At 37.8% G+C, this 13,206-nt stretch overlaps 1 protein-coding gene and 1 long non-coding RNA gene across 3 annotated transcripts in view; one reads left to right on the top strand and one right to left on the bottom strand.

Moving 5' to 3' along the window:
- LOC138984342 (uncharacterized) overlaps nucleotides 1–3,305 on the top strand; it is a 13,683-nt gene extending 10,378 nt beyond the window's left edge. The window contains exon 4 of the long non-coding RNA XR_011461583.1: nucleotides 512–3,305. This is a non-coding gene — a long non-coding RNA (uncharacterized lncRNA). The remainder of the gene's footprint in view (nucleotides 1–511) is intronic.
- BBS5 (Bardet-Biedl syndrome 5) overlaps nucleotides 1–13,206 on the bottom strand; it is a 21,025-nt gene extending 7,819 nt beyond the window's left edge. The window contains exons 1-7 of one of the 2 annotated variants that reach the window (XM_005887597.3): nucleotides 13,076–13,206; nucleotides 10,117–10,199; nucleotides 8,365–8,430; nucleotides 7,495–7,544; nucleotides 7,254–7,381; nucleotides 4,428–4,563; nucleotides 3,321–3,416 (exon numbers count right to left, since the gene is read on the bottom strand). In XM_005887597.3, the coding sequence (XP_005887659.1) occupies nucleotides 3,321–3,416; nucleotides 4,428–4,563; nucleotides 7,254–7,381; nucleotides 7,495–7,544; nucleotides 8,365–8,430; nucleotides 10,117–10,199; nucleotides 13,076–13,134 (618 nt within the window). In that variant the 5' untranslated portion in view covers nucleotides 13,135–13,206. Of the gene's footprint in view, nucleotides 1–3,320; nucleotides 3,417–4,427; nucleotides 4,564–7,253; nucleotides 7,382–7,494; nucleotides 7,545–8,364; nucleotides 8,431–10,116; nucleotides 10,200–12,548; nucleotides 13,049–13,075 lie in introns of those variants that run through there. The other variant, XM_070358026.1, reaches the window with a different exon arrangement.

The raw sequence follows: 13,206 nt of genomic DNA, 5'->3' as shown, positions 1-13,206 counted from the left end.
GTGACCTGGAAGAAGGGTAGAGGGATAGAAGCATAATGACATGCAGGACCTGTAGAAAGTGACACAAAATGTACTCACTGGTACGGTTAGAGAGAACCATGGAGAATCTAACATTATGACCAGCAGACCAAAGGCCCTAGAAGGATAGTGTTTGTGGTAGGTGATGGTGTATCATATACCCAGAAAGATGGGTATTGTAAGGTGAGAAAGAAAAAGAGAGAGACAGACAGACTAAATGGTAATTGTAATGAAAACCTCACCTTCCATTTAGATTACTTCATACCCTGCCAGGAGTATACATAGTCCTGGTTAAGAACCATAGAACAGTGGCATCCTGGTTGTGAACAGCTAATCTAACCAGGTGACTGAGGTTGACAGAGGCTGTCAAGAAAGAAACTGGCAAGAAGATATGTATATATATATACATCTATAGGAGTGGAAAAATCACAGCTTTGACTAGATGGACCTTTGTTGGCAAAGTAACATCTCTGCTTTTTAATATGCTGTCTAGGTTGGTTATAGCATAAAGAAAGCTCAGCACTGAAGAATTGATGCTTTTGAACTGTGGGGCTGGAGAATACTCTTGAGAGTCTCTTGGACTGCAAGATCCAACCAGTTAATCCTAAAGGAAATCAGTCCTGAATATTCACTGGAAGGACTGATGCTGAAGCTGAAACTCCAATCCTTTGGCCAGCTAATGTGAAGAACTGACTCAATGGAAAAGACCCTGATGCTGGGAAAGATTGAGGGCAGGAGGAGAAGGGGATGACAGAGGATGAGATGGTTGGATGCCATCACCAACTTGATGGACATGAGTTTGAGTAAGCTCCGGGAGTTGGTGATGGACAGGGAAGCCTGGCATGTTGCAGTCCATGGGGTCGCAAAGGGTTGGACACGACTGAGCAATTGAACTGATAGGCGTGGAGTCAGGGCAATGGCTGAGGCATGGAGCTGAAGTTAGAAAATGATTGCCCCAGTGACAGACAAGCAGTATCAGATTGCAAGTTGTTTAGGCCAGGTTGAATTTATTCCAGAGTCCATATTTGGCAACTGTATTCTTAAAAAACAAAAAGTATACTACTTGAAGAACAGAAAGTACATGGTTGTTTACTACTCAGGAATTAATTTTTCAGCGTAATAGAGGCTGAGCAAGCTATAGCATATGTAAATACAATATAAAACAGAAATGAATAATACTAGCATCAATTATATTAAATGCCTGTGTAGACGCTCACATTTTCCTAGCTATGATATAAATTCTTATGTTTCTTTAGATGACCAGAAATAATTTTCTTCCTATCAGATCCTAGATTTTTTTGTTTAATGTCTTGCTTTTCTCCACCAGACTGGAAGCTCCTTAAAGGCAGAAACTGCGTACTGGTTCATGACTTTCATTACTGAGCACAGGGTAAGTGCTCACTATTTGGCAAATGAATGATCAGATATTTTAAAGTAATTCACATACCAAACAACTTAGCAAAAGATAGGCTTGGGAATATTTTGCAAATAATTATCTTTCTCATAGGTCAAGAAATCTTTCTTAAAAATAAAACTTTCCAGGTATCTCATACATTGCATCTAATACTCAATAAACATTTATTAATGAAACTGTTTAGTCTTAAGACTACTTATATTCTACAATAAGGGTGACCATCATAGGATAACCTCACAGGATTTTGATTAACTATTTTTATGTTTCATCTAATTTGCACTAGGATCTGATGAGCAGTTTTTTAAATACATAAAATGAAATCCCTTCAGCTTATTGGAGTTTACAATTTGTTTCACTGAATCACACACTTACCATTAAAGCAGTGCAAAGTGAAAAGAATCATTTTTATCTACTCCCAAAACAAACTGGTCTCAGATGTAATTAGTTCTCATTCTAAATTCTAACAGCTTTAATTTAATTTAAGCTAAAATCATTATCAATAAAAGCCATCTTGATTCCTTTCACCAAACCTGTGGTATGAATCCAACTTATACTACAGGCTGTATCTAAATACAATAAAAACACTTCATTCACAGAATCAATGAATCTATCCTGGCTTTAAAAGGTTTTGAGCAGAAAATAGCAAGCCATAAAGTATGTGAGTCAGTGAGCCATGCCAAAGAACAGTATATATTGGGTTGGCCAAAAAGGTTGTTCAAGTTTTTCCATAAGCTGCCCTGGAAAGTGCTTTGAATAAAATCTAAGAAAAATCACCTTAATCTGTGTGATAATTATTTAAAATTAAAAATTTACTGAGGTATACTTAATTTACAAGGTTGTGCCAATTTCAGATACACAGCAAAGTGAATCTGCCATACAAATACATATATCCACTCTTCTCCAGATTCCCTTCCCATATAGACCATTACAGAGTACTGAGTAGAGTTCTCTGTACTATACAGTAGATCCTTATTTATTTTATATACATTAGGGGCTTCCCTGATAGCTCAGCTGGTAAAAGAATCTGCCTGCAATGCAGGAGACCCTGGTTCAATTTCTGGGTTGGGAAGATCCGCTGGAGAAGGAATAGGCTACTCACTCCAGTATTCTTGGGCTTCCTTTGTGACTCAGCCGGTAAAGAATCCACCTGCAATGTGGGGGACCTGGGTTCGATCCCTGGATTGGGAAAATCACCTGGAGCAGGGCAAAGCTACCCACTCCAGTATTCTGGCCTGGAGAATTTCATGACTATATAGTCAATGGGGTCACAGAATTGGACACGACTGAGCGACTTTCATTTCACTTCACTTCATATACATTAGTGTGTATATGTCAATCCCAATTTTCCAATTTATCCTTCCCCCTTACCTTCCAATAACCATAAGTTTATCTTCTGCATCTGTGCTATTTAAATTTTTAGATTCCAGTATGTGTGCATGCATGCTCAGTTGCTAAGTCGTGTCCAACTCTCTTACAACCCTGTGGATTGTAGTATACTAGGCTCCTCTGTCCATGGGATTTTCCAGGCAAGAATATTGGAGTGAGTAGCCTTCTCCAGGGGATCTTCCCGACCCAGGGGTTGAACCTACATCTCCTGCATTGGCAGGTGGATTCTTTACCACTGAACCACCTGGGAAGCCCAGACTCCAGTATATTTTTCTCGTAATGAAAAAAGAAATGTAAGCTGATAATGGTGCTGTTTCCCTTGATTGTAAATACAATTGGGTCTTTTCTGATTATCAACATTTAAAAAGTATGCTCTCAGCTAAACTGCTGTCACTTAAAAAGGGGAAGAAAGAACTCATCTAATCCCCAATGTCCTATTAACTGTTGAATAGAAATTATTTATTCTACATTAAAATAAGGTCATCGAAATACATGCACTTACAATTTGCAGATATGGTATACTGACATTAAAACTGTCATTCATATTTGCATGCCACACGATTCTCACATTGGTAATAAAAAAGGTTCCTAAATTTCCCTGTAAAGGAGAATGATGAGAGGGACATCAGTGATCATGTCTGGATACTTACTCTTTATTTTCTAAACATGAGAATAATTCTGATTATCATAGCAGCATAAAATACCAGAATTGAGCATTATATGGAGTTACTCAGATGTGGAGCTGTCTATATCCTATAACATATTTATCATAGTCCACAACTAGAATTTTTCAAGTGAGCAAAGTTTATTCACAATTTAATCTTATGATTCCATGTTTAGCAAGAGCTCTTCAAGCACAATGTTTTACCAAGGTGGTTATCAGTCGAAACTAGGCTGTAACACCCATGAAGGCTGGAAATTATTCTTAGTAAAAGACAATTTTTTTCTAGAAATTGATTTGTTTCTTGTTCCAACTATTAGTTGCTTATATGTTTCATCTAGAAATGGCAACCCACTCCAGTGTTCTTGCCTGGAGAATCCCAGGGATGGGGGAGTCTGGTGGGCTGCTGTCTATGGGGTCGCACAGAGTCGGATACGACTGAAGCAACTTAGCAGCAGCAGCAGCAGTTATAATTTCAAGAGGAAAAGTTACAATAATGGATGTAGGAGTCACCAAGTGAGTTAACATGTTTAATTCCATAAAGACTGGATTGAAAGGCTTCCATGACAGTCCACCCTATGACTCTCCTCAATTAGCCTAAGTTATCATGCTGTGGAGGGTAGTGCAGTAAGCGAGGAAGAGCGAGACTGTGGGATAAACTAGGTGTGGAAGTCACCTAAGTCTTTAGGGCCTAAGTTTTTCATCTGTAAGTGAATAATAAGAGACTGGACTAGATGATCCTCTAAGGTCCATTTAAGCTCTAAAGTTTACATAAAACAACTGTTGCTAAAAAGAGTATAAGAATATGAAAATCAGAGTATTATTTATATCAAGAGCTATAATGCTAATATTAAGAGTTAAATAAATATACAAACCCAATCAAAAATGGAAAAATGATTACCAAAGAAAGCACTGCCCCAAAAGGTTTGTTAGTTCTTTGCATGGTACCTGATCACTTGATAAATTCCATACTCCATTGATTTTATTATATACATTTTCTTGTGGTAATAATCTTAGTTGCTTATTTTGAATTAGAGCACTTCTCAATTTAAAATCACGATACATTTTAGAAGTTTCATATGCCCTAAAAAAAAGAATAAAAGATTAATTCAAACTGAAAATGTGGTTTTCTTAGATTATGTCTACTTATCTACAAAAATACACAGTTGTACATCACTCAAATAGCTATTAAGGTAAGTTAAAAAAATTGTTTTTGGTTGATAAGTTTTGGTGATTATAGTCTTTTTACTGTATTTGTCATTTCAGTGTAGTATTTACAAATTTTATCTCAGTAAGCTAAATTTGAGATGTCTAATATATACAGTATGGCACAAATGAGAAGAAGCAAATTTTTTCTTTAAGCTGAAAAACAATGCTTGTAAAAATAGACATGAATATTAATTTTTCTATTAAAAAGCTTCCTTCACTTCTCTGTTTTAGGTAAAAGCACAATTATTCTCTTAACATAAATAGGAATACAATTACTTTTCCACTGAAACCTGAATATTTATGCCCACATCTACCTATATACAGAAAATTAGAATGAATCTGTACCAACCAACTCCAAAAGGAACTCTAAGACAGAGTATGTATCTCTGTGTGTTTGCATAATAAATTCCTAGACTTTTTCTTTCTGTGTTTCCCTACTGATAAATAATAAAAACAGAAGAAAATTCTGATTAACTTTTAGTTAATTCTAATTTTAACTCCACAAAAATACAGGCTAATTTACCCTTTTATCAAAGCTAAAGTGTTTTCCTGGCCTGAACAACTTTAGATGTCACTTATATAAGTACTCTTGCCTAGAAAATCCCATGGACAGAGGAGCCTGGTGGGCTGCAGTCCATGCAGTCGTGAAGAGTCAGACACGACTGAGCGACTTCACTTTCACTCTTCACTTTCATGCACTGGAGAAGGAAATGGCAACCCACTCCAGTGTTCTTGCCTGGAGAATCCCAGGGATGGGGGAGCCTGGTAGGCTGTCGTCTCTGGGGTCGCACAGAGTCAGACACGACTGAAACGACTTAGCAGCAGCAGCAGCAGCAGCATATGTTATAATATGTATTGTTAAACTAATGAGTTTTATTTTAATCTTCTAATATATGAATTATGAAAGAGCAGAATTTTAGCATTTGCCCATAAATCTTAATTTCCTTTAGGACTGTAATCATCAATATTTAACCAGTGGAAAAAATGGAAATTATTTATCTATAAATTGTTTCGGGGGAACACCCAACATTTTTATACTATTAAGAAAAAGGAGCTTCCTGGCTCCCTTCATACTCCATTTCATATTACTTCTCTAAGTGAAATAAAGAGATATGAATCAGGTATGTGCTTAAGAGAACTAAAAAAACATGCTTTCACACAAAAACTTGTATATGCATGTTCATAGAAGCATTATTCCTAATAGCTAAGAAGTGGAAACAACCCAAATGTCCATCAGCTAACGAGTGGATAAACAAAACATGTGTCCGTAGAATGGAATCTTATTCCGCTATAAAAAGGAGAATGTACTGATACATGACACAACATGCAGCATGTCTGAAGACATCACATAAGTGAAAGGAGTCAGACACAGAACGCCACTATGTTATGTGATTCCATTTACGTGAAGTGCCCAGAATAGGCAAGTCCATAGAGACAGAAAGTAAACCAGTGGTTGCCAAGAGCCATAGGGAGGAGGGAATGGGGAGTGACTACTATGAGGGTTTCTTTTTGGGGCACTGAAAATATTCTGGAATTGAGTAGTGGTGAATATACTAACTTTACCAAATTGTAAACTTTAAAATGGTAAATTTCATGTTATGTGAATTATATCTCCAAGAAAATCAAACCATTATATAGATTAAAAATCATTAACAAAATTTAAAAAAATAACTAGGAAACTAATAAATCTGCAATACACATAACAGTAAAATTAAGAAATTTACAACAGAAAACTATATACATAGCCAAAGAGTATGAAAAATTTCAACATCACTTGTAATAAAAGGAATTCAAATTAAAACAACAGTATATATATGTGTGTGTGTGTGGGTGTGCATATATATATGTATACATACTATATATCTGCATGTAAAAAAAAATCTTGTGTGTGTATACTTTTTTTCTGCTGGCCTGGCACGTAAGCCAAACTTTTAAGAAAACCACACTAATTAGGGCTGGTTTAAAAAAAAAAAGCTGAGGTAGTAAAGAAGAGAATAGCTAAACAAAAACCCAAAACTCTTTAGAGAAATCACCCAATCATGTCTTCTACTGTTAGAAAAATAATCTTAATTCCTTAATTGAATTATTCCACTTGGTTATCTACCAAGTTGAATGAATTCTCTGTTTCATTTTTTAAATATCTTGGTAGCTAATTTAACAGACTCTTCAGCAGTTTTATGTGTTTTATAAATAACTTCAAAGTGAAAGTCAAAGTTGCTCAGTCATGTCTGACTCTTTGCGATCCCATGGACTTTACAGTCCATGGAATTCTCCAGGCCAGAATACTAGGGTGGGTAACCTGTTCCCTTCTCCAGGGGACCTTCCCAACCCAGGGATTGAACCCAGGTCTCCCACATTGCAGGCAGATTCTTTACCAGCTGAGCTACCAGGAAATACCTTCAAAGTGTTTATTAAACAGTAATGCAACATGTTCTATATATCTTTGGGAAGTCTGCAACAGACCTTGGAGGAAGGCAGCACCACATGTCAAAATTTTATCCTCTAAACCTTTGTATCATAAAATTACCTTAAAAATATTCAATAATCTATCAAGTATTACCATACCTGTGTACTGCAATCAGAGAAGTATAAAGTCTAGGACTTCCAGGAACCAAATTCGTAAATATAAACTCAAAACGAGTACTGTTACATTTTGTTAGTACATAAAGAGCTTCAGTTTGGCCTCGTAATTTCTGTAAGGACAAATTTTAAGAGCAATTTTTCATTTACAGTGAAAACTAACATCAACCTCAGATATCTATTGTTTCCTCACTATATATATTTCAATAAGATTTTTCTGACTTACAGAATTAGCAGTCCTTGTTGTAATATTCAATATGCAGTTGTAACCAATAGCTAGAATTCAAAAGTAAAGAATTTAAAGAACATGATACAATGAACTAAGGGGAAAAAACATATATATACAGAACTCTAAGCTTAAAAATCAAATATATGGGGATGGAGGAGGAAGGAGGGTTCAGGATGGGGAACACATGTATACCTGTGGCGGATTCAATTTGATATATGGCAAAACCAATACAATATTGTAAAGTTAAAAATAAAATAAAATTTAAAAAATCAAATATATATATAAAAACAACTTTAAAAATTTTAAGAAATATCTACAAATTTAAGTTAAATATGAAGCTAATTCTGCCTCTTTTGAACAAACAAAAATAAAGTCTAGCTGGATAATCTACAATAGTTTAAAAAACAAGTGAAACAATTTAACACAATGAAACACTGTTAACACTAAACACAATTTAACACAATGTTTAAAAAACAAGTGAAACAATTTAACACAATGAAACATTGTTAATACAATTAAACACAACACAATGTTTCATTTAACACAATGAAAGGTTGTAGTTTTTATTAAAATTTAGATCTCCCTTGAAACAGGTTATAGAAAATTTCAAAGTAAAGGAAAAAACAAAACCAAAAATCAATGTAAAAGCATTAATCTTATAAGCATCCAAGAGATAAAACGGATAGAAAAAACATTTCTTTTGCATTATCATGCAGTCTGTGGTTAGTCTAGGATTTCTTTAGTTTTTATCAATCAAAACTTCTCACATATTTCATGGTATAGCTTTTTTTTTCGTTTCAAGAGCCACTGTGCAAGCTGATGTGACAAATTACTTTTTCTTGCATGCTTTCTAACAAAGATACTTACAAAGATTGACTCTGGGTAATGCCAAAGAGTGCCAGACAATTCTTAAATTTGTTACTAAGAGTCTGCCTAAAAGCAAACAAACAGAACATCACGTTACCTTACCTAAGGACCCACTTTTGCAGTACCAGATGAGAAGGACATGAAACTTCTCGCCCAGCATCAACAGCAACACTCGTAGATGTTTTTCACACATTTATTAATTGAAAATACTGATTGAACATACAGATTCTAGGTAAGGTATACAATGTGTAATTTAGAATCCCAGAGAAACAAAATCCAACAGTTGACAGAAAAAATACAGGTATTCACTGCCAACAGCTTGGTTTGACTCAACTGATAAAGGAGAAAAGTTTGTACTTTTTTTTTTTTCCTCAATAGAAGCTGTTCTGGGGTTCCTAGGAGGTCATACGCGTCCAACTGAGTGTGAGAGAGAGTATAATTACTAAGCCATTCAGTGAAATTACATTTCTCAAAGAACTCTCATATACATATGAATCCCTGCCATATGAGTGCTCTCTTAGCAGTTCTCATTTAAATGAGCTTTTTTTTTTTTGCTATGAACAAATTTTTTCCTCATATGAAGTTATAGCTAGGCTGAAGTCTGCGGATTCATTTTGATATTTGGCAAAACTAATACAATTATGTAAAGTTTAAAAATAAAATAAAATTAAAAAAAAAAAAAGTTATAGCTAGGCTGAAGTCTGTTAAAGGCTTATGCTTTTCATCCTTAGCCTCAAACTGATGTTCTTACACTGAAATATGCACAAAGTTAGATACGCTTCATTTCTCAAAGTATATCCTATAGAACAGTAGTCCCTATAGATGCCCCAAGCAAAAAAAAAAAAAAATCAAGTAAATCTATGCATGGTAAACTGTATGTCTTAGAAATATATAATACCATTGTGTGTGTATTATGTTGCTTCAGTTGTGTCTGACTCTTTGCAACCCTATGGACTATAGCCCACCAGGCTCCTCTGTCCATGGGATTCTCTAGGCAAGAATACTGGAGTGGGTTACCATGCCCTCCTCCAGGGGATCTTCCCAACCCAGGGATCGAACCCACACCTCTTAGGTCTCCTGCACTGGCAGGCAGGTTCACCGCAACAGAGGATGCGATGGTTAGATGTCATCAGCAACTCAACGGACGTGAGTTTGAGCAAACTCCGGGAGATAGTGAAGGACAGGGAAGTCTGCCAGGCTGCAGTCCATGGGGACGCAAAGAGTCTGATATGACTTAGTGACTGAACAACAACAACTTTGTTTAACACAGCATTTATCCACCAAATTATAACCATGGAATTCTTTTGATGAGTAATCTATAGCCATAACATACTCCTTCCTCCATGAAAAAACCCCTAGAATATCTAAAATCAGAGAAACTAAGCCTGTGTGAATGCCAGAGTGAGATGCAATAGGAGATTCTAAAAACAAAGGAAGGCATCTCAAGGGAAACTGGAGCATTACATGATATGTTTGACAAATAGTAAGTCCACCCAGCATGGCTAGAGTGTAAAGTTCCCACAAGACCACAGAAGACTGGTCTTCTGGACTGCATGCATCAACTAGGGTCAAACAGAAATGAGATGGATCACAAAATTAGGTTAACTGAGGTTTGTTTACAGAAGAACTTATTACAATAATATCAGGAACCATAAGCAGCATAATGCTGTTTCATATCTTATTCTCCAGCTAATATAACTTAACATTTTCAGTTTAAACCAGAAACATAAAATATATTAGAAATATACTCACCTCTATCCCCATTATTTCCTTTGGTGTCTTCAACTGAATCTAAACAATCAATAAGGACTTCTCCAGGTCTTGTTTTCATTTGTCTAAAATAAATATAAAGGCTTTAATATTTTAGCTACAACATCCGCTTACAATCGTGGGAGGGAAAAGACATCTATATATAAAACAGAAGTATAAATGATACAGTACCCAATGTTCAGCCATTGGAAAATAAGGTTTGCAAGAACTTTAAGAACCTGGCGATCAAGTGGGGCCTGGAGTGACCAGGGACATGCAGAGAAGCCAGAAATAAAGAGAAAGAAAGCATTTAGAGAAATAAGAGAGAGAGAAGAGAATCCATGATTAAAGATCTTAGAAGTAAGAAATGATAAGAGAATGTGGGGAGACTGGCCTGGCTGGGGAAGAAGGTCCATGTTGAGAGAGAGTGAAAAATACAATAGGATAAGTGAGAACAAACCAGATTATGGAGAACTAGAATGACAGTCAGACAGATATGGGTTTTATCTGGTGTACAGTGGAGAAGCCCCAGAGGTTTCTGTATAGACCAAAGAAGTCATGCAGTTACAGAAGGAACGGGTTAAAGCAAAGCAACATTGCTGCTGCTGCTAAGTCACGTCAGTCGTGTCCGACTCTGTGCGACCCCAAAGACGGCAGCCCACCAGGCTCCCCTGTCCCAGGGATTCTCCAGGCAAGAACACTGGAGTGGGTTGCCATTTCCTCCTCCAATGCATGAAAATGAAAAGTGAAAGTGAAGGCGCTCAGTCGTGTCCGACTCTTCACGACGCCATGGACTGCAACCTACCAGGCTCCTCTGTCCATGGGATTTTCCAGGCAAGAGTAGGACTTGGTGAAAAATCAGATAAAGGAGACAAAAGAAAATAAAGAGTGAAGAATAGGTTGCTGACTGACAGAATGCAATGTAGTGTGTCCATAAAAAAGAAAAAAAAAAAACAAACCCCAGCAGAATATGTGGTGGGGCTTTCTAACACATTCTCAATAAAGCTAACTCAATTATCTATTGGAAATACAGACATGATCATATCACTTTCCTGCTTCAAAAGCCAAGTAACTTATCCCAATGCCTAGAAGAAGGAAGCCCCAAATCCTCAACTGAATATTTCATAATCTGGCTAATTTTCCTTTCTACTTGCACCTCTTCCCTCTACTTGCCAGATCCTGCCTTCTAGCCAATGAGATTTATACCTCTAAGACTCTGTATCTAATTTATTTTTCCTTCCTTTACTCTCCTCCCGTCTCCTCTACCAAGGCTCTGCTCATTCATCAATTATGATATTGATGAATCTCAATATCTCAATTCAGATATTATTTTTTCTTTGAGGCCTTTCCTAGGAATAATGGACTTTTTTGTTTCTATGATCTTCCAGCTTTTTGTTCATTTTTTTCAATGATGGTATTTACCACATTTTAAATAGTTGTCTGTATGTATCCCTGCACTAGAATGGTGGGGTAGGGTGGTGTCATTTCCTATTATTTTGTATCTTTACTTATTTTTTAAATTTTTTGCATCTCCAACCATGGGATTCTCCAGGCAAGAATACTGGAGTGGGTTGCCATTTCCACCTCCAGGGGTTCTTCCGCACCCAGGGATCCAACCTGCTTCTCTTACATCTGCATTGGGAGGCGAGTTCTTTACCACTAGCGCCACCTGGGAAGCCCCAGTTACCAGCACAGTAACCAGCACACACCAAGGATTTGATAAATGTTTAATAAACTGAAAATGTTCATGAAATGGACCTTTGCTTGATTAAGAACTTTCCAGGGATAATAGAAAAAGTCAAAGAATGTGTGCAACATATTACTGTCACATAACTATAAATTCCCTTCTCTCACAACTGTCTTAAACGATCCAAGACCATCTTAGTAATAGATATCTAGCCACAACTAAGTCTGGGAAATTAATATTTCATTTTTTCCACCGACGAAAATTCTGTTCATAGTAAAGAATCATGCTGCTGCTGCTGCTAAGTCGCTTCAGTCGTGTCCGACTCTATGCGACCCCATAGACGGCAGTCCACCAGGCTCCCCTGTCCCTGGGATTCTCCAGGCAAGAACACTGGAGTGGGTGAGAAGTGGCTAAAAAGCAGCAAACCATTACTAAGAACCTTTAACTTTACTATTTTTCAATACTTAATACTCAATGTTGGATGACATTACCAACGCAATGGACATGAGTTTGAGTAGGCTGCGGGTGATGGACAGGGAAGCCTGGGGTGCTGCAGTCCATGAGGTGGCAAACAGTCGGACTAAACTGAATACCCAACGGGCATTTTTTCCTGGACTGCTGGCAGGAAGTTTCTAACTATTCTTTAAAACATTAAATTTCCGAAAACAGGATTTCTGTTTGAGAGACTTCAAAAGGAGGTTCCTTCTTACTGTTGGTGATTTAGTTGAATAACCAGATGGAAGCTTACCATGGGAATAAAGTTTGCATGCTGGGGAATTCTGGAAAATGCTTACTCCCACTTCCTTCGGAGACTCAAGCTTTAGAATGAAGTCATTTTTCTAAGGGCCCACAATGTATGTCCTTGTTCTAGAGCTAGTTTCAGAATCCTTGTTTCCTGAATCGCTGCCCCAGGTTCCTTCCACCATAAGAAACTGGCACGGCAAGTTCACTGGGGTATACTAGATGCCCAAGCCCTCGGCGGTCCCGGCCGTGTTTGGGTTCAGCTTCCTGATAGATTACAGCCAAGACAAGGCCTAGGATTTTACGGGACCAAAACGGCGTACAACCTAGACGAGCCCCGGCTGTGGGGCCTCGGGAGTGCCACAGGGCCCCGGCCAGTCTGGGGTTTCTTGAGGCGAGCACAGCAGCGCCAACCTCCTCCCACCCTCGAGAGGCCCGTGAGCCGCGGGGTCGTAGACTCCGCCCGCGGGCCGGGAAATCGCGCTGCGACGCCTTCTACAGGCTCCAGGCTCCTGGGGAATCTTGGCGACTCACTGTGAGGACACGTCGAAGCGGACATCCCGGTCCTCCCAAAGCGCGTCCAGCACCGACATGGTGACCACAGCGGAGGAGGCCGGGTGGCGTCCCGCCGGCTCCGGGGCAACCAGTCACCTCTGTCACGACGT

The sequence above is a fragment of the Bos mutus genome, chromosome 2 (assembly GCF_027580195.1).
Source record: "Bos mutus isolate GX-2022 chromosome 2, NWIPB_WYAK_1.1, whole genome shotgun sequence".
In the NCBI taxonomy this organism is placed as follows: Eukaryota; Metazoa; Chordata; class Mammalia; order Artiodactyla; family Bovidae; genus Bos; species Bos mutus.
The sequence above is the reverse complement of the archived record's forward strand: the minus strand, read 5'-3'. Positions and strand labels throughout refer to the sequence as shown.